Source organism: Protopterus annectens, chromosome 4.part0, assembly GCF_019279795.1.
Source record: "Protopterus annectens isolate FY-2018-M chromosome 4.part0, PAN1.0, whole genome shotgun sequence".
Taxonomy (NCBI): Eukaryota; Metazoa; Chordata; order Ceratodontiformes; family Protopteridae; genus Protopterus; species Protopterus annectens.
In genome coordinates, this window is record NC_056733.1 from 406,479,247 (window position 1) to 406,500,400 (window position 21,154).

General features: G+C 39.8%; 1 protein-coding gene across 1 annotated transcript in view; it reads right to left on the minus strand.

Moving 5' to 3' along the window:
- AACS (acetoacetyl-CoA synthetase) overlaps positions 1-21,154 on the minus strand; it is a 1,424,505-nt gene that overhangs the window by 59,393 nt on the left and 1,343,958 nt on the right. Inside the window, exons 16-17 of the mRNA XM_044068347.1 lie at positions 11,106-11,164; positions 6,670-6,872 (exon numbers count right to left, since the gene is read on the minus strand). Coding sequence (XP_043924282.1) covers positions 6,670-6,872; positions 11,106-11,164 — 262 coding nt within the window. The remainder of the gene's footprint in view (positions 1-6,669; positions 6,873-11,105; positions 11,165-21,154) is intronic.

Sequence of the window (21,154 nt, forward strand, 5' to 3'; positions counted from 1 at the left end):
CCTCTGTTAGACAAATCTGTCTCTCCAGCAAGTTGATGTCACACACTAGGTTAAGGTTCTTTGAGCAAGTGACCCATGTGCCATTTAACTTGTGACTGTGCAACATTTCCATTAAAGCTGGGTCAGAGATTGCTCTATATGCAAGGCACAGGTCACCTCTGAGCAGTCTGTAAGACATAGAGCAAAGTGACAATGATTTCATTCTGTCCACATAAGACTGAGCTTGAATACCCTGAATTATCTTTGTAAAGAACCTTTGTAGTCTCTCCAGTTGTTGCAGGTGTTTGGAAAGGAACATACCAAAGAGAGCATTGTACTCCACTATTGGCCTGGTGAGGGAAGAGTCCAGGGAGGTTATAACCTCTTTCTTTCTGGAGGCAATGCCCTTACTTATGAGATGAGCAATATAAAATGCCCTTCTTACCACTGTGGAGACATGGTGATCGAAGTTAAGGTTGCTGTCAACCTGTGTGCCCAGATCTCTCACCACTGACTGTTTACTTAGGGTATTCCTACTGATGTGATAGTTTGCAGGAACATCACCCTTGCCGAAGGGGATGATAATGTATTTTTTTCATTAAGTTTAAGACCATGACTCTAGTTATTAGTCTGCATAAGACACTCTTGCAGGATGTTGACAGTGCTAGGGTTTCAATGGTCACTCCCAGTTTGCAGTCATCAGCAAACTTTGTCAGCCACAGTCCTTTAGTTTTAGCCTGTACTTTGAAGAAGTAGATTTCGGGTTCATGAACCAATCCCTGGAGAACTCTATTGGTTACAGGTCTGCTGGAGGAGGTGGAGTCCTCTATTTTTACTGTATGAGTTCTATCAGTGAGCCAGTTTGCAGCCCACCTGACAATATATGGTTTGATATCTAGATGGGTAAGTTTATCAATGATGCCTGAGTAAGGGATTGTGTCAAAGGCTATGGTTAAGTCTAGGTAGGCTGTATGCATAGATATACCCTCTTCTAGGTCTTTGGTGACTGTCTCAAAGAAGTCCACCAAGTTTAACTGGCATGATCACCCCTTGACAAACACAAACTAGGTGGGGGTTGAGCATTTGGAAATTTCCTGTATCATTGTTAATAAGGTCCATGATGATTTGTTCCATGGCCTCACAGATAAGGCTGGTCAGGCTAATGGCTCTATAGTTCCCGGGGTCTGTGGATGCACCCTGTTTGTGCAAAGGGATGAAGGTAGCTGTTTTCCATTCTGCTGGGATGAAGCCAATGCTTAGGTTGTAATTGAAAAGTGTACCCAATGGTGATGCTAATTCCTGTTTTAACCAATGTAGAACACAGCCTGGGATGTTGTCTGGTCTCATACAGGCTGTGTTTTTGGCCTTGGAGAGGGGGTTTAGGACCCTCTTCTCGGAGATACTAGATAAGGGACAGGTGGCAGGGATGCTCTGAGGTATATGTGGTGGGGACAGGGGAGTGAAGAGGTTGTTATTGGCCTTGAAGAAGTTTTTTAGTCTAGTTTGTGCTAAGGGGGGGGGGGTTCTTGTATTATAGCTACTTCTAGCAAAACTGAGTTGTGGTCAGATCTGACCAGGGATGGCCACACTCTGGGGATGGTGCAGCAGTCACCCATGTTGGTGAGCACCAGATCCAAGATGTTTGAGCCCTTTTGGATGTGTCAACCAGCTGGTCCAGGGCAATGGAGTTAACAAAGTCCAAGAATCTTTGGGCAAGTGAGTTAGAACACTTACAGTTTATCCAGTCAATGGATGGATAATTAAAGTCACCAAAAATTAGGGTGTTTGGTTGTATCTTGATTGACTTAAGTATATCCAAGTAGGCTAAGTGGATGTCCTGATTCATTGAGGAGGTCCTACAGCTGGCAATGACCTGAAGAGGGGTCTTACCTACAGTGAATTGCACCTAAAGCAATTCAAGGGAATCGTGCTGTTTAACCAATCTAGAGGTGTATTTATCTTTAATGAATATTGATACACGACCTCCTTTAGTTCTTACACCTTCAGTTTGTGGTCTGAATATGTAGAAGGAAATATAACTTGGTATAGCTAGGGTGCTCTCTGCAGCCTTAAACCAGATCTCTGTGACTGAATAAATGTCAATATCTTCCAAGGTGAGGACTGCTTCCAGTGAATGCAGTTTCTGGTTTAGACTCCTAGCATTTAGCAGCATAACTTTGTGGTTGTATTTAGAGGGTATTTTTACATTTGGAATTTTGTTCTTGTGACATTGCCTAAAAAAGGCCCTCTGGGGGTGACAAGAGCCTTAGCCAGTAACAGAAATCCCAGGGGTGATAGATGAATACCATCTCTGGCAAAGCAAAAAGGTCTGTAGACAATGTCATCCCAGGCTGTCAGATACTGGATCCCCTTTGAATGACACCAGAAACTAAGCCAATTCTTGAAGTCAATCATTTTTTGTTTGTATTGAGGTATCATCCTAGGTGAAGGTAAAATGCTGCTTAAGGCTAGGGACATACCTGCCTGAGACACATAATCAGAGAGCTCAGTCAAGTCTCTCTTCACATAGTCCAGTGAGGTATGTCTCAAGTCATTCACACCAACATGTAATATGATGGAGTTATAACAGTGCCTGTTGTTGACAGACTTGAGTGTGTAAGTGATTTGGTTGATCCTGGCACCTGAAAGAGAGCTAACCGTGACTTTTTCCTTATCCAACCTGGTGAGAGAGACATGTGTGTGTCTCACAATTGAGTCGCCTATGACTAAGACATTTGTTTTTGTGTTATGCCTCAGGTGCTTGACTGGTAAGACACTGGTGTGTCATATATTATGTGTACTATGTTCTGTAGAGGATGTTTTATGTGAATAGTGGTTGTGTTTGTGTTTGGGAGATCTCTGATGTTTAGGTAAGCATCTGGAAAGGACCTCCACATATGTAGGTCTATGTGTTGTTGGTTTGGTAGGTGCAGGAGGTGAGGTATGTATGCTGGTAACCTGCGTAGTATCATATGAACTGACTGGTGAGTGAAAGAGCCTGGATTCTAGGTTATTGATATAGATGCATCTCTCTCATAATGAATTTGTGTGGACTAGAAGTGGGTTGTCAGTGTACATGAGGCAATTACTACATTGCTTCAAGATGCCCATGTCGACCAGGCTAGCTGGTTTTGAATACTGGCAAAGATGTTTGCCTCCCCTATAGTGCCTTTTTTTAGGCAGTACCAAAACAACAAAATTTCTGAAGTAAAAAAATCCACTGCAGACAAACTCAACATTATGCTGCTTAATGCTATGAGTCTAAACAGGAGATTGCACTCCCTGGAAGCTCTCCTTACCTTGGAAGATGCTGATGGCTGTGCAGTCACCGAGATTTGGTTCAAGGTCGCAGACAGCACCCCAGCCATGCAAGGCTACAATGCCTTCCATGCATTCAGATCTCAAAACAAGCATGAAAGGACTAAAGCTGGAGGTATAACCATCTTCATTAAATCCAAATATACCTTGAAAGTGATTAAACAATATGACTCTCTTGAGCTACTCCAGGTCCAAATAACTATAGGTAAAACACCTTACCACATCATTGCTAGCTAATAGGTCTCTCACCATGAACCATGCGAAGCACAGCACCTACCTGGACTTGCTTGAGTCATTCACTATACAACCAAACACCTTGGTCATTGGAGATTTCAACTATCCTTCTATTGAGTTGGTGATGTATAGAAGCACAAGCTTGATCGCCCTAAGGTTCCTGGACTTTGTTAATACATATGATCTGGAACAGTTAGTCTGCACCCCTTTAAGGGGTTCAAATGTTCTGGACTTAGTACTCACTAATATGGGGGGGCCACTGCACTACCCCCTGCATTATCCCCTCCCTAGTAAGGCCAGATCATAAATCTGTTTTGTTCGAAGTAACAATCAGGCCTGACACCTACACAAGAGCAATAAAGATGAGAAACTTCTCCAAAACAAACTATAACCTATTAAGTCATGGTTTGACACATTGATACAACTTATGATATCTCAGTAAGCACTCAGACTACACACATACTGTCATCAGCCCCCTTCTGACACAGCCAACAATGACTCCTATGCAGAGTAGTATACATATGCCCTGTATAACCACTTAAACAACTGTATTGACTGCCATACCTGACAGGATCAAAACCAAGTCCTCCTGTAAAAACAAACCACCCCAGTGGACCTCAAGTATAAACAGATTATATAACAAAAGGAAGAAACTGACATCTAAGAGCAAGAGGGAACTTAGCCAGCAGAGAAAGAATACCCTCTACAGCTTGAACAAGCAAATAGGATATCTAGTTTGTTTGTGTCTTTTGGCTTTTCCCAGTTAGGGGTCGTCACAGCGGAACTCCAGTCCACTAATGATTGGCAGTAGATTTTTACGTACTGGCTTGCTGGGCCTAATGCACAACCTTCAATGAAGGAATGCCCATTCATGCATGTCACTACACAGAAGACGCTCTAACTGAGAAGTGAACGGGCAACGTCTAACTGTGAGGCGACAACGCTACCGTAGCACCACCACCGCAGTAAATAGGATATCTAGTAAAGCTCTCTAAAGCTATTTATGAGGCTAAATTAGCTTCCCTATCTAAAGATAGTCATAAGTAAAGCTCTCTAAAGCTATTTATGAGGCTAAATTAGCTTCCCTATCTAAAGATAGTCATAAGGCATTCTTAAGCTACTTCCAAAATATAAAAGGGAATACCCAGCTATGTGTTGAACTCATAGTGGACGGTACCACTCACACTGACCCTGAGGAAACTGCTAACCTGTTAGCTGATTTTGTGCAAACATCACCTGCTCTGTCCCTACCAGCCATACCCCAAAGCATATCTGACACCTGTCCTCTCCTCAGTATCTCTATTGAGCAGGTCATATTCACGCTCTCTAAGGGCAGAAGCAAGGCCTCTGTGGGGCCAGATAACATCCCAGGCTGATTACTAAACAACCTAAAATATGATGTAGTGGATCCATTTTGCACTCTCTTTAACCATAGCCTGAGCACTGGTTTTGTTCCAGTAGAATGGAGAACAGCAACTGTAATCCCCTTGCACAAAGGGGGTCCATCAACCAACCCTGGAAACTATATACCCATAAGCCTAACCAGCTGTGCAAGGCCATGGAAAGAATCATCATGGACCTTATCAACAATGACACAGGCTACCTTAAAACTCTCAACCCGAACCATTTTGGCTTTGTGAAAGGTAGATCATGCTTACTAAACCTGGTGGACTTCTTTGAGAATGTCACTAAAGCCATGGATGAGTGCAAAGCAGTGCATAGCACTTGGTGTGACTTATCCAAGGCTTTTGAAACATTCCCATACTCAGGTATCATTGAGAAACTCTCCCAGCTGTGGATTAACGCATATGTCACTAGATAGGTAGCCAAATGGCACACTGAGGGAACTCATACTGTCAAAGTTGTGGATTCCACTTCCACCAGTAGAACAGTTACCAGTGGGGTACCACAAGGTTCTGCTGGGCTCTCTACTATTTGGAATCTATTTCTCAGAAGTCTAGGCAAAAGTAGATGGTCTCTGGCTTACCAAGTTTGCAGATGAATACAATCTGGGGGCAATCATTGGGTCCCCTAAAGATATTTGCATATTACAGGAGGGGTTAACACAGGCAAATGATTGATGCCAGAGCATTGGTCTAAAACTAAATGCAAAAAAGTACATTGTTGTCCCTTTTGGCAAGGAGGAATCCCCTTTAAATTATAATATAGGCAGCACCTGCCTAAGCTCCAACCCAATGGTATGTGATTTGGGAACACAAGTTGATAGCAGTCTAAACTTCAATCACTATGTGTCCACACTGGTAAGGAAAGCCTTTTATGTTTCCACACCTCATAAGTAACAGCATAGTATCCAAGACCAAGGATGTTATAATTGCTCTGTATTCCACCTTCATCAGACCATTAATAGAGTACAATGAGCCCCTTTGCATGTACCTTACCAGACACCTGCAGAAGCTGGAGAGACCACAGATTTTCCTGACCAAAAGAATTCAGGGACTCAAAAACATGACCTACACGGAAAGACTGAAAGCCCTGTTGTTGTACTCTGTGTCGTACAGGCTGGTGAGAGGTGATCTGTGTCTAGCCTACAGAGGAGTCTCTGACCCTGCTCAAATTGAAATGCTGCATGTCTGCAAATCAAATGGGACAAGAGTCACTCACTACGGAGATCTCAACCTACCCTGTGACTTAAACAAAACCTGCTAAGGAGAGAGATATGTCTCCCAGAGGCTGCTGCTACTCTAGAATAAACTCCCAAGTCACATTAAGCAGAGCTTCTCAATGACACTATTTAAGCACAAACTGGACAATTGGATGGAAGACTGTAAATTCACCCCTAGGGTGCAACTTGTGTCCCTCATTGACAGGGGCAGCCAGTGCTAATCATAGACGTACTCTGCAAACAACCAAAGCATCGAACAATGGTCAATTAGGGAACCATCTAACAGTGGTCAATTAGGGACCATGGTTATTACATGGCTAGGCTTGAAAAGACCTTAGGGCCATTAGCCTAGTAACCTCTTATGGCCCTATGAACCTAAATATTTTCAACAAGTGATCTAATAAATGCAATTCACAAATGAAGATAGAAAGAAGGAATATATAAACTGAATGATGTACAGATTCCAAATAGTTCCATGTGAGTACTTGAGACAGAAATTCTTTCTCATCACTTACCGGAATGTCTTTTGTTTCCAGAATCAGAGCTGGAACATGTCTGGCTGAAAGAGCAGAACGAATTGCACTCTGTAGTTTCTTCACCAGGCTGGCACTGAAAGTGTGATTAGGTGCCATTTTCAGGAAAAGAATTACCCTTTCCTCACCATCATAGTTATACTGGGGGACACAAAGACTGTCGGTCACTTCCTCAAAAGCTTCCACTGGAAAAAAAAGGTTACATGTATGATTACACGTGTCATGCTAATACAGATAATCTAAGTAAACCTACAAAATGAAACTACTACTGCATTTCTATTAATGGTGCATTCTTTTAATATAATATGAAAAAAAAAATAAAGTAATAATTCTTGCATCAACAAATCAAAAATAAATGCAATGTAAATGAAATAAAAAGATTCCCTGATTGTTCACACATAATTTCAAGGGAGTAAATGACAGTACATATACTTCTTGGATCTCTTTATTTACTCTGCCTCCCCTTGGGCATTTTTTTTTCTTTCCAGACTTAATTCTGTACCACCAACCAAGTTATATTAGTTACTAAACTTGTAACTAGAAACTGGACCATTAGTTGTAGTAACCTAGTTGGGTTAGTATCCTTCATCCTCTGTGTCAAGTCATTATATTTTGGTTATCCCAAAGGAAGTAAAGGTTTGCATGTTGCCCTAAATCTGTCCAATGTCTGAGCACACAGAGTTGATGGTATATCCTATACCTCTTCCCCAGGGGAGACAATAAATAAATGCATGACAGTATTAACAAATGTAAAATACAGTGTCAAGGTGGTTTATTACAAAATGCATGGACTACAATCACACTCGTACCCATAAAAAGTAATTCAAGGATACCGTTTATCTCATTCGCTCCAATGGATCTCTGGAGGTTTGTACTCTTAACTCCCAGTGATTGCATTGTGAGGTTTTTGACAAAATCAAGTTATGGCCTCACATTTGAAACAACTGTTCATATCTCTGGAGCCATAAGGCATACTAAAGAAATGTAAATAGGAAACTTCAGCACAAATAAATCTTTACAGTGGTAGTGTTCATTAGATTCTAGGTCTTAAACTGGATTTTGTATTTAATAATAAACACAAATATTAATTGTGCAATTTGTAAACAACTTATGATATCTCAGTAAGTACTCAAACTACACACATACTGTCATCAGCATTTTGTTTATTCATTGGTGAGCTTTCATATAAAGCTAAGCCATTAAGTCTGTGATATTTGGTTGTTGAGATACTTAGAAAATTATGAACATTGTGATATTAATATATGAATAACAATTAATATCTCTTAAGCATCACTACACACAGGTCAAACCAGTACAATTGGTGCACATTACGTAAGCTTTAAGATGAAATATTTCAATAGCTTATATGTTGCATGGTTTTAAAATTATTAATGTGAATATAAACAGGCTATATTAGATGACTTGGCGCACCAGTAGGATGTAACTGCTGAAGCACCTGGAGGTGTCACTAGGCTATGCTATAATGAGTTAAAACACTGAAATAACAGCAGCAATTAATTACATATTCAAGCATTCAGTAAATTTTTAACATGAGTCATGCTGACTAGATAAAACAGTATCTACACAAATGAAAATAAAATTCGATGTCACATCCTCAAAGGTAACATCATTAAAACATTACCAAAAACAGAACTGTCAAGTAAACATAATCAAAATTCATCAGAAGCAAAGTCAAGTATATGAAAATGTACAGAAAAAAAATGTACATGTAAACGCAAAAAAAGATTTAAAGAGGCAATTAATCCCTTTCTCTCTCACATATAGATACACATACACACACCTCCCATATACAAGGCCGAATAACCACAAATTGCAAGGCAGAATAAATGTAAATCAACCCTTAGCTGCAAACGTATCCCCAAGAAAGACCCCATCACTAAACAAAGTACCTGACTTATACTAATATTGGATAAACACTTTTGATTAGGTGGTGTTTCATTCAGTGTGACATCTGATCATCCTATTTTGATAAAAATGGTCTGAATGAAATGACTTTCAGAAATGTTTCAATCGATAAGCTGAATGAAAGTGTTGTTTTCATATGTTCTCAATAATCTTAACTCACAAGCCCCCACACTGTCACTAACATGTGACTCATAACTCAAACTTGTTTCTTGAGTATGTGGTTGCATGCATTTTGCTTCTCCTAATATCATATATGTTATACCCCTGTCTATAAATGTTTTATACAAATCAGTAACTTTCACCTCATTTTCTATGATTTCATTACAAATTCAATTTAATTAATATACCTATTTATTTATTTATTGGTTTTGTTTTCTGGAAAGTCAGAATGGGCGCAGGTCCAATTTTCGGTGGCGGCCCATGGAGAAATGCTTTACAGAATGAGTAGATGACAGTTCTATAAGATTTGCATAATACATACAATACATAGACTAGTAATGATATTACAGTTAAAAAATAATAAATACACATACATAGAACAGTAAATGTACATACAAAGAATCGTAATGATATGTCAGTCAATGAAAACATGACAGTCAAAACAAGAATACAGTAAAATAATAGTTAATATTAAGCTTATGAGTTTAGTTATTTTCAAATGAAGTCAGCTGTAAAAATATATTGAGTAAGAGACAGTGAAGTAATTAGAGGCTGAAGATGGTTACAAATTATGAAGGTGTATTGAGGAAGTCCAGGTAAAAGGGAGATAGAAATAATTGTGAATAGGCGCTGATGATAGAGAGTTGCAGACTGTAAGGAAGTAGCTGTATTACAGCCAGTTACATAAAAGACGAGTGACAGTTAGAAAGGTTTGGAGACTATCCAGGAACATCACAGGTACATAGCTGATAACTAGTAGGTAGGACTTTAGCTGAGTTTTAAATGATTTTAGGGAGTGTTCTGGTTGTATTGCTAGTTGGATGGAGTTCTAAGAATTAGAGAGGTGGTGGATGAGTAGTAATTTGCCAGCAAAACTGTTGGGTTTAGATTCATGCAATAGGTATTTGCCCCATGAGCATAGATTTAGATTTCAGAATAATGTGTGTTACATGTCTAGAATGGCAAAGGCTGGCAGCAATAATCAAATTTATTGATCAGTTTTCAATGGATCAAGCAGGCAGAAGGGGGGTGAGGGGGTGTCATGATGTACTTCCATTTCACTCATGGCTAGCACTGTATGAATAGATGTCATTTAGTTTGTTAAGCAGTCATCTTGTAAAGTGTTTTTGATGTGGTGAAAGTGGTCATGAGTGTGGTCAAGTCTGAAAGTTAATTAGTGCAAGGCAAATATGATGATGGTTTTGTGTATGTTTGTGTGTGTGTGTGTGTGTGTGTGTGTGTGTGTGTGTGTGTGTGTGTGTGTGTGCTCGTGCACACTAGTGCTGTTGTTTGGAAGTGGTTGTGGTGCTGAACAGTATTGCCCAATATATGCATATTCCCTTTACCTCAGATTTTGCAACTGTGGAGTTAGTATATATAACTTTGGAGATATGGGAGTGCAGGGGGTTGTTGAGTACATGTGGCATGCAATGTGATGTGTTGTGGTTTGAGTGCATGTTATGCATGTGGTGTGCAATGTGATGTGTTGTGGTTTGAGTGTATATTATGCATGTGCTGTGCAATGTGACATGTTGTGGTTTGACTGCATGTTATGCATGTGGTGTGCAATGGGATGTGTATTATACATATGTGTGTGCCTGTGGTGTTTACAAGTTTTCAGTGTATTTTGTGTGGGTGTTTTCGAATGAGTGCTAATGGTTCTACTTTTGAAATTGTTTGTGCATCTGATTGTCTTTTTGCAATCACTTGGGCAGCAAAAGACCCATACTGGTGGGTGCAGCAAAGTACCCACACTGGTTGGTGCAGGAAAGTACCCATACTGGTGGGTGCAGCAAAGTACCCACATTGGTAGGTGCAGCAAAGTACCCATACTGGTGGGTGCATCAAAGTACCCACACTGGTGGGTGCAGTGGACAAGGTTTACCCACAAAAGTACTTTAACATTAGTCCATTACAATGGTTCTTTTTTCATTGGTCATCTGATGTAGCAAAACACTGGCACTGGAAAATCAAAGTACATCACTTGAAATTTATAATACAGTTAAAATATATACCATTCTAGCTACAGAATGTCATTTTATTAGAATACTAAGTTTCTACATTTGTTTTCTTCAAAATATTACTTTTTGTATACAGAGTCCTGTTAATGTGAAAAGTAAGATTCTGGGAAATGCACAAAGATGAGCTGCTTTTACATTAACACAGATCTGAAGGGTAAAGTGAGAGGTTATTTACCACTGAAACAGCAACTAATTAATTCCAGGCTACATGGTAATCAAGCAAAAGTGCAGTGCACCACCAGGTTAATAGATGATCACAATGCTTTTATTACAGGAGAAATAGCAACATTTCTTATGGAGGCAGGTACTTACCGATGTTGTAGATTTCTGAACTACCAAATCGTACGCCATTGGGGTTTAGTGTACCATCACTGAAAAAGATCAAGCACAATATAATTATAACAAGAAAAAACAGTAATTACTGGCAAAAACACATAAACGTCCAGGAAACAGTCTCTGTATTAAATAAAAAAGGACGCTGACAGCTGCAGATATCCAACAAGGCCTTTACTCAGTGCAGAACACAAGCGCTTTCACTAATAAGCTTCTTCAGGTGAAAGCGCTTGTGTTCTGCACTGAGTAAAGGCCTTGTTGGATATCTACAGCTGTCAGCGTCCTTTTTTATTTTTTACACAATATAATTATGTTTGCATAAAGAAAGATTTCTGGAGTTAAACAATTTTGCTCAGAGAAAAAGTTTTACCACATCATTTTCACAATGATCTTTTCCTTAGAAGAATGATTTCTACAGTGTTTTATTGCAAAATGCATTATATTCAATTGAAGGATGTTAATGAACTGACTGTGTGGAAGCAGTCAGTATTAAAAACCCTCACCCACAAAACCAATGGAAATTGTGTGCAGTAGTTTTGTGGAATGGGGCTGTAAGACAAGATAGCGAATGTTTCAATGGGAGCTTCCTTTCTCATCTTTCTTGGACACCTGAAAGGACAATCATCACAGTGATGTAATTGTTCTACCCCAGTTAAAGCAAATTAAATGGATGAATGAAATATATGCTTAGATCATTAAGAAGTCCAAAAGCATCCAAGAAGGGGAAGGGGATGTACAACACACCGAAAAGTAAATTATAGACCGTAGCTTTATTTCATTCTGGTTTCCCTCTCCATTCCACTTTTATATTTGACCTTTCATACATAAGGGGTATCATTTCAAATCCTTTTTGATATGCAACATTACCTTCTCTGAGTACTAAACATAAGGATGTCTACAGCTGCACCAGACATGCAGGACAACAAAAGCCTTTCTAAATAAAAGTGCTCAGTAACTCACGATTTAGCAAAGTCCACCCTTAATTTGGTTTCCATAAAAACAAAAATGATTCCCCTTTAATAATTTACTTACTTATATTGTATGGATTATTAAAACCCCCAAGTTTTCAATACATGCATTGCCATTCGCTGAGAAGGGAATACCAATGTGTAGAGAATCCCCCAAAATATAATTCTGTGTCTTACAGTTGTAAATGTCTTCCTCATCAGCTAAAGTCAAGTTTGCTCAAACTGTTGCCAACTGATGGAATGAGCAAGATGGTGGCCCTCCCAAATGAAATTAGCTGACTGAAAATGTAAAAGAAATTATATTGTCCTACAAGCCTTTTGTTTACCTTGTAAGCTAACTTTCAAAACAGCACAGCAAACTTGAACAAAAATACAAACTGTAAAAGGGAAGAACTAGCAAAAACACATAACTTATATTGTCCTACAAGCCTTTTGTTTACCTTGTAAGCTAACTTTCAAAACAGCACAGCAAACTTGAACAAAAATACAAACTGTAAAAGGGAAGAACTAGCAAAAACACATAACTTCAAAAAGAGAAAATAAACTCAGAGATACCAGGACAAATACTGAGCTGGAGAAGAGCCATCCCATCATTGCCAACTTTATTATGAATAATAGCCGTCTTGATAAGACTAGTCCATGCTCTGAAAAACATGAATCCAGATTAAAAAGCAGGGACTCTACATATACTACAAACAAAAACACTAAAAGAGGGACTAAAAACTGCCATAACACAAGAAATGACTGACACCAACTGTATGTATTATGTACACTTTTTTTCCCCAAAGGGGCCCTGGAAAGTCATTCTTTAGAATGCAAAAGTGTCCTGGCCTTACAGATTCTGGTCTCTCAACATTGTAATGCTACCTCGGTGATGGCAAAAATAATGCCCGTTACTGAAGAAGTATACACTGAGAAAGCAACCCCATCTAATGGCATTGTGTCTACAAATCTTGCACCTTTAGAAAGGCTAAGCTGAAGCCCACCCAAACTAAGACATATTTGTAGGCAATGAACAGCATGTTGCAGGAATGGGAATGCATTTACGCCATCATTATAAGAAACCGTAATAGGTAAGGGGTGTGTGATTTCCTAACATCCAGCAGACATTATAACATTACTGTTTTAATACACAAAGCACACCATTCATCGTTAAAGAAAAAAAAACAGACTGCTCAGCAGACAATCTTGTCTGATGAGCCTTTGGTTCATACCACATGGTTTCTTATGCAGTTAACAATATGAAGTACAGGCTCAAGCGGATAGCCGTACCACTCTAAAATGCAGAACAAACTCATAAGATAAATAACAGTCACATGCTGTGTGAGGCACTGCATCAAATGTTTTGTACATATCCCATGATAAACATCCCTCCAGTTCCCTGCATACAATTAAATCTACTAATTCCCTTAACTAAAGTAATAGTTCTACAGGGCCAAAGCCTGACACACTATAGACCTCAGGCTTTAAAATCGTAAGTAAAACAGAATTTAAATGAACTTGTACGAGTTTCCTACGTAAATTACTGCACAGTGCAGTAGGATGCAGCTTGATCAACAGATGCTGATCCTTACCTTTTCAGATAGACTACTGTAGTTAAAACTCTACAGATGAGTTTGAAAAAGAAAACAACCATTCAGTACCTGTAGGAAAATACCTTCTCCGTAATCAGAGAAGTTAATGTAAAAAATTATACTAATCCATCCAATACCCAAGCTGGTATCTTTGTTAATCCGACAAAAAACTGCATCTAACTCTGATCCAGTAAATACTTTAATAGCTCAGCCTCATTAATCAGCAAAACATAACTTCTATGCAACCACAGTAGTAGAACAAGATGAATCAGTACTATACATACACTGTACATACTACAAGCACTCTGAAACCTGCAAAACATCAGTTTCATCTTATAAAGATAAGAAAAAAGCAGCATCCATCTTTACTGAATTGCATAAACAAGTAATCCTCTTCTCTCTTATTATCTGCATTTTTATCATAGTTAATGCTATAAATGGCCATGTATAAGGATGAGCAGTAATATTTATTAGTGTCTGAAACTGAACTTTTGCAACAATTTCCAGGAAAATTCCTACTAACTGGATAATATAAGGAATTGGCTATATAATATAATTGTGTCAGAATTTGCACCTATAAGTCACCCACCAGTCAGAACACAATGCAGAAAATGATCTCAGCTCTTTGCATCTGCTCAATAACTAACCTTAATTTCTTGAACCAGTCAAACTGTAAAAGAAGCATATTCAGTCTTTGTACACTCTTATCTATCATGATAACAGCAGAGTTGTCACTAAAAACACTACAAATGTGAGCAAGTGATCAGAAAAAGAGGCATGGTTATCGACAGAATCAACTTGACATGAAAGAGAAATGAACAATAATAATCTCAGAAAAGATCTTGTTTTATGCAAAAATAAATGCTTGCAGACAACCTAATAACATGTCTTGCAGAGAAAACAGAAAACTGCCTTGGTCCTTCCTGAGATATAAATTAAAATCACCCATTCACATAATGGGCAGGCTTATAGCAACAAAAGACTTTAGTTCATAGAACAAAATATTCGTACTGAGTAGAGAAATAGTAGTATACAAGAAATGAGCCACAGTGCAAAATGGAAATAATGTAAATCCAAGATAATATAGCACCGTGGAAAAATGATGGCAACATCTAAAATGTATATAAATACCAAACCTGAATATAAATCACACCATAGAAATAGTATCATAATAAAGACAGGGTAAGCAGTTAAGGGGCATGATTGGCAGCTTAGAGAACCATTGATTGGTCACTGGAACTGCAAGCATTCTCATTCTGCCATTAATCATGGCTGCTTTAACAGAAAATAGCAAAGAGCTGTTATGAATGTGCATAATAACTGTTTGCTACACTGCAAGAATTTTTCTTTTTGAGCAAAGAGGTTAATACCTCTACCTCTTTGCTTTACGGCTTTACGTAGAAGCCAGTATGTAAGTAGGAGAAAGAGCTATTGTGCAGGCATATAACAGCTATTTGTTAGAGTATGTGAATTAAATTATTTTAAGCAAAGAGATCAATACCTTGTAGCATTAAGCAGAAGTCAGTATGTAAACTTAGGAAAAAGCTTGTATCTATGCATATAATAGTAACATTGCATAAATGAAAACAGTGTTACATTTAAACCTAAGTCATTGAAATGTCTTAAGTCATTTCATGAAGAGATCGAAGAACTGTCATGCAACATCAAATGACTGAAGTTTATGTTGGACAAGCTCGATTGATCAAAAATACAGTAATTAGATTTGCTTCCCTTTGGGCCTAAGGAAAAGAACTTCTTGAAGATGACTGCAAGCCAAATATGGGCATGCCCCTTCCTAGACCCATGGTAAAGACCATTTCAGAAATGCAATGGGCTGTGGTTCCATCGTTTAGTTTCATTTAGTGGCAATTCAGTCATATAATATATATTCATATGAACATAATATGTTTCTACAGAGAGTGTATATGTTATGTCATGAGGTGATGAACGGCAACAGTTTTCAAGTTTGGGTGTAAGATTTTTTTTTTTTGTTTGCTTTTCAATGTTGGTTGAAGTCCCCTTTTTATGGTTCTCAACTTTGGCTTTGGGGGTATGCCCCAGGTACTAGCCTACCTATAGCTCTGCCTAGAGACCAAATAATTTAACTAACATAGCTTCTTCCTGTACCCACAAAACTTGGGAGTCAGCCATAGTGTCTATTAATACAAAATATAATACCAAAGTGTCTTAAAAGGGAAACCATCAAATGTTGACGTTCACTCTTAGTACTTAATACTATTTACATTTAAGGAAGCAAAGGTAATCTTATCCAATCTCACCAGTGTGCAGTTGTTTGAGTCGTTTCAATAAATGGCATCCCTGTGTCCTGTTGGGACATCTCCCCCAATGTGAAATCTTAATTATATTGAAATTTTTCTCCTTTAAGCATCTTCTTTGTCACTTTACTGCCTTCACAGTGTGCATTTATTTTTGGGAGAGAAAGTCAGGTGAGTATAAATAAAAATATATTTGGCTGAAAGGTTATAGTTGTAAACATTAATCAATTTAGGATCTATACTAATCCCAGCTTTAAGTCTACCCATATCTCCCTCAGGCCCCTGTCCAAAAAACCCCAAAAGTCATTTAGTCTTTTTACCTCATATGCAGTCTCACAAATTTCAGAGAGCTATGAGTGAATTTTCTCAGCATCCAACATGTCAATTCAAAATTACAGGTATAATCCTTTGTGAGAGTGTAAACTGAAATACTGTGTAGTGAAGCCAGTCAAGGGAATGGATACATGTTTGATGACAGACTTGTCAAAGAGTCTGGTGACAAGGTCCCAAGTCTCAGATGTAATATGTTCAATTGATTCAGAGCCCAGGTAAATTACAGACCAGATACAAGAAGGTATAAATCACAGGGGGTGGATGATACAGCTAGAAATGAAACATCTTTACAAATCCCCCAAGGACTTTCAAAAAAGATAAATATAATGTTGCATTCTCTGTAGAACTGCAGTTTGTTTACAGGCTTTCGTCTTTTCACCATTAGTTGCTGAGGCAGCAGCAGCATAAAAACTGAACAGCACAGATGGAGATGATATAACTGAAGTACAGGCTGAGCTGTGTCAACATAACTGAAGTACAGGCCGAGCTGTGTCAACATACCTGAAGTACAAGCCGAGCTGTGTCAACATAACTGAAGTACAGGCTGAGCTGTGTCAACATAACTGAAGTACAGGCCGAGCTGTGTCAACATAACTGAAGTACAGGCCAAGCTGTGTCAACATAACTGAAGTACAGGCTGAGCTGTGTCAACATAACTGAAGTACAGGCCGAGCTGTGTCAACATAACTGAAGTACAAGCCGAGCTGTGTCAACATAACTGAAGTACAGGCTGAGCTGTGTCAACATAACTGAAGTACAGGCTGAGCTGTGTCAACATAACTGAAGTACAGGCCGAGCTGTGTCAACATAAATGAAGTACAAGCTGAGCTGTGTCAACATAACTGAAGTACAGTCTGAGCTGTGTTAACATAACTGAAGTACAGGCTGAGCTGTGTCAAAATAATTGAAGTACAGGCCGAGCTGTGTTAACATAACTGAAGTACAGGCTGAGCTGTGTTAACATAACTGAAGTACAGACCGAGCTGTGTGAACATAACTGAAGTACAAGCCAAGCTATGTCAACATAACTGAAGTACAGGTCGAGCTGCATTACCAAGGATTCGTTGCTGTAGTTGCATATGAACAAGGCAGCATGGATGAAGGTATAAAAGCATCAGCAGAAGAGTTGTGTAATCCAGGACATAATACATTCCTGTTGGCATTAATGCCTGAACCAAAGATGCAGTTGATTTAGTTACACATAGCACAACAGAAGAGGTGCAATGCCACTCTGAGTCTCTGAAGCGGTCTGCAATGCAGAAAGTGAAGACACCTGATAGGATTTCTCCTGGCAGTGTTTTTCATCCAAAAGTTGGTCACACTTCTTTTCAGATAATCAATCTGTTAGACTCTTTAACCATTTCAACCAGCTCAGAATAAGATACAGTTTTCTTCTCTACAACAGAAACAAATTCACCATCTGAAAACATTAGAGAAAAACAGTGACGTGCTATTCAGAATGTACAGTGACAAATAACAGAAATACTTACAACAGTATGTTGGTCCTCCTCCCTCAGACTGTGCCTCCAGCTTGTGGAGCAGATCGGGTTTTGCCTCAACAGGTCACTGTACCTGTGCTGGCACTGCTCACCAGGATGGTTGAAGTCATTATTATAACTCAGCACCATGTTAGACTAGTGCTATGTATCACTGTTATACATGAGGCCATCGTGTTGCCCCAAAAGGCCCTCTCTATAATCTATGTGCAGTAAATGGAGAAAGATTTTCATCTTCTGGCGGAACTAGCTGGCAGCCGTGTTGTGACTACTACCTGAAGTAGCCATGTCCACTCTACAGATCAGAATAATGATGAAAATAATTGCCCCATGTGCCTGCCTGCACATACTTGGAACCATATGAGACACACATTGCTGCCTGACAATACATATCACATGTGGTACCAAGTATGTCACATGTCTGTACTTCAATGATGTACTGTGGAAAGAATCTCTAGCATAGGCAGGTGGTGCTAATGAGCTCTGCAGTGCTTCTGTACAAGCAGATTGTGCATCTGACCTTTCAGCCCTGACATTGGCAGATGCCAAAGCTCCTCATTAACATAACTACTGTAACGTGAGGCCCATTTTAGCATGAAACAAACAGCTGTCAACATGTTGTGGGAGACAGGATTGTGATGAGCAGCTTAGGAATTCAAATATAGTGGATAAGAGAGTGTACTGCCATTCAGAAAGTAGACAGGACATCTAGTAATTGAGATTAGAACTGCAGAGTGCACAAAAGGGTAAAAGGGGACACATGAGCAGATAATGGAGAGAGGAGTGTGTGAAGGAACATTGCACAAAACATGACAGCTGAATGTCATGGGTGGTCTCAAAATTAGGACAGGTTACAGTCCTGTCGTGGGGGGAAGGCTCACTCTGATAGGGAAAAGAGAACAAGGACAGGACCAGATACAGTTCTGCTGTGAGTGGAGGGGCTTATGCAGAGAGGGAACACAGAACAAGGGTAACCTGCCATGCATGGGCTCACCCTGACAGGGACCAGAAGACATGAACAAGACAGGTTACATTCCTGCTGTGTGTGTGTGTGGGGGGGGGGGGTCACATTGACAAACAACAGAGAACAAGTGCAAGACAGGCTACAGTCTTGCTATGGTGGGTTCACCTTGGCAGGGGACACAGAACAATTGTAGGACAGGTGATCATCCTATTGTGCAGGGAATCAAAAGTATATGCAGAGACCACAAGATAAGCTACTAGGCATATGAGGTATCCTGTACATACCTTACAGCATTGGCTGACAGATAGTAGGCAGTTACAATATAACCACTACTGAGGTATCCTGTACATACATTACAGCACTGGCTGACAGATAGTATGCAGTGACAATATACCCACTACTACTATTGTCGTCAGTATGGAACAGGGTTTGAATGGTGTCAGCATATCAGCATGCAGGTCTGTGTTAGATAGATAGGAGCAGGGGACAGTGTTGAGGCAATCATGCATAGAAACACGCTGAGCTACATGTGTAATCTATACGTATATGCAAATTATCATGGGACAGACAGAATGGCAATGGCTGAAAAGGTTTACCTCATCAGAGACAGAGTTGGACTGCAGGCTTTATATATACCTGACCTGTTTCTTTGATGACGGTAAAGCAGACAAGGCCTTCCGGGAACAGCTTTGGCAAGGAGTGGTACAGAGCATCATTGGTGTAGGTAGCTTTAATAGGACAGTAGTAGGGATGCATTGCAGGGTCACCAGTATGAAACTATATGCCAAAAGCACATGATACAGCCAGAGAGAGGTGGCCCACAAGAGGTGGACCACCAACAGAGAAATATCTCAAAGAGGAGGAATTCCTGGTATCCATGCCAGGGGCAGGTGAGAAGACCATCATACCTAACAGTGGCTTGGATGTGGTTATTAGGCTAGTGATAACTGATAAGGTGTGTATATGGTATGCATCAAGTTAGTACTGGCATGTTCCATTGGGGTCTATATTAGACTCTCGAAGGTTTAATGCTTCAAATCACTAAATATCAAACTTTAGTGATTTGACATACCTGTGGAAGCATGGAGGTGTTTAGGTGAAATGGCAGTGGAGTTTTTTTAACCAGATTGTTTAATGAAATCTTGGAAAGTGAGAGGATGCCTGAGGAATGGAGAAAAAGTGCTTTGGTACCGATTTTTAAGAATAAGGGTGATGTGCAGAGCTGTAGTAACTACAGAGGGATTAAATTGATCAGTCACAGCATGAAGTTATGGGAAAGAGTAGTGGAAGCAAGGTTAAGAAGGGACGGGATGATTAGTGATCAGCAGTATGGTTTCATGCCAGGAAAGAGTACTACAGATGCGATCTTTGCTCTGAGAGTGTTGATGGAGAAGTACAGAGAATGTCGGAAGGAGTTGCATTGTGTTTTTGCAGACTTAGAGAAAGCATATGACTGTGTGCCTAGAGAGGAGTTGTGGCATTGTATGAAGAAGTCAGGAGTGTCAGAAAAGTATGTAAGAGTGGTACAGGATATGTTCGTGGGTAGTGTGACAGCGGTGAGGTCTGCGGTGGGAGTGACGGATGCGTTTAAGGTGGAGGTGGGGTTACATCAAGGATCAGCTCTGAGCCCTTTCTTATTTGCAATGGTGATGGACAGGTTGACAGATGAGATTAGACAGTAGTCCCCGTGGACTATGATGTTTGCAGATGACATTGTGATCTGTAGTGAGAGTAGGTAACAGGTGGAGGAGACCCTGGAGAGATGGAGATATGCTCTAGAGAGAAGAGGAATGAAGGTTAGCAGGACTAAGACAGAATATATGTGTGTGAATGAGAGGGAGGATAGAGGAATGGTGAGGATGCAAGGAGTAGAGGTGGCGAAGGTGGATGAGTTTAAATACTTGGGGTCAATAGTTCAGAGTAACGGTGAGTGTGGAAGAGAGTTGAAGAAGAGAGTACAGGCAGGATGGAGTGGGTGGAGAAGAGTGTCAGGAGCGATTTGTGACAGATGAGTACCTGTAAGAGTGAAAGGGAAGGTCTACAAGAGGATAGTAAGACCAGCTATGTTATATGGGTTGGAGACAATGACAATGACAAAAAGGCAGGAGTTTGAGCTGGATGTGGCAGAATTAAAGATGTTAAGATTTGCACTGGGTGTGATGAGGGTGGACAGGATTAGGAATAAGTATATTAGAAGGTCAGCCCAGGTTGGAAGGTTTGGAGACAAAGCCAGAGAGGCACGATTACATTGGTTTGGACATGTGCTGAGGAGGGATGCTGAGTATATTGGGAAAAAGATGCTAAGGATGAAGCTACCAAGTAACAGGAAAAGAGGAAGGCCTAAGATAAGGTTTATGGATGTGGTGAGAGAGGACATGCAGGTGGTTGGTGTGACAGAGCAAGATGCAGAGGACAGG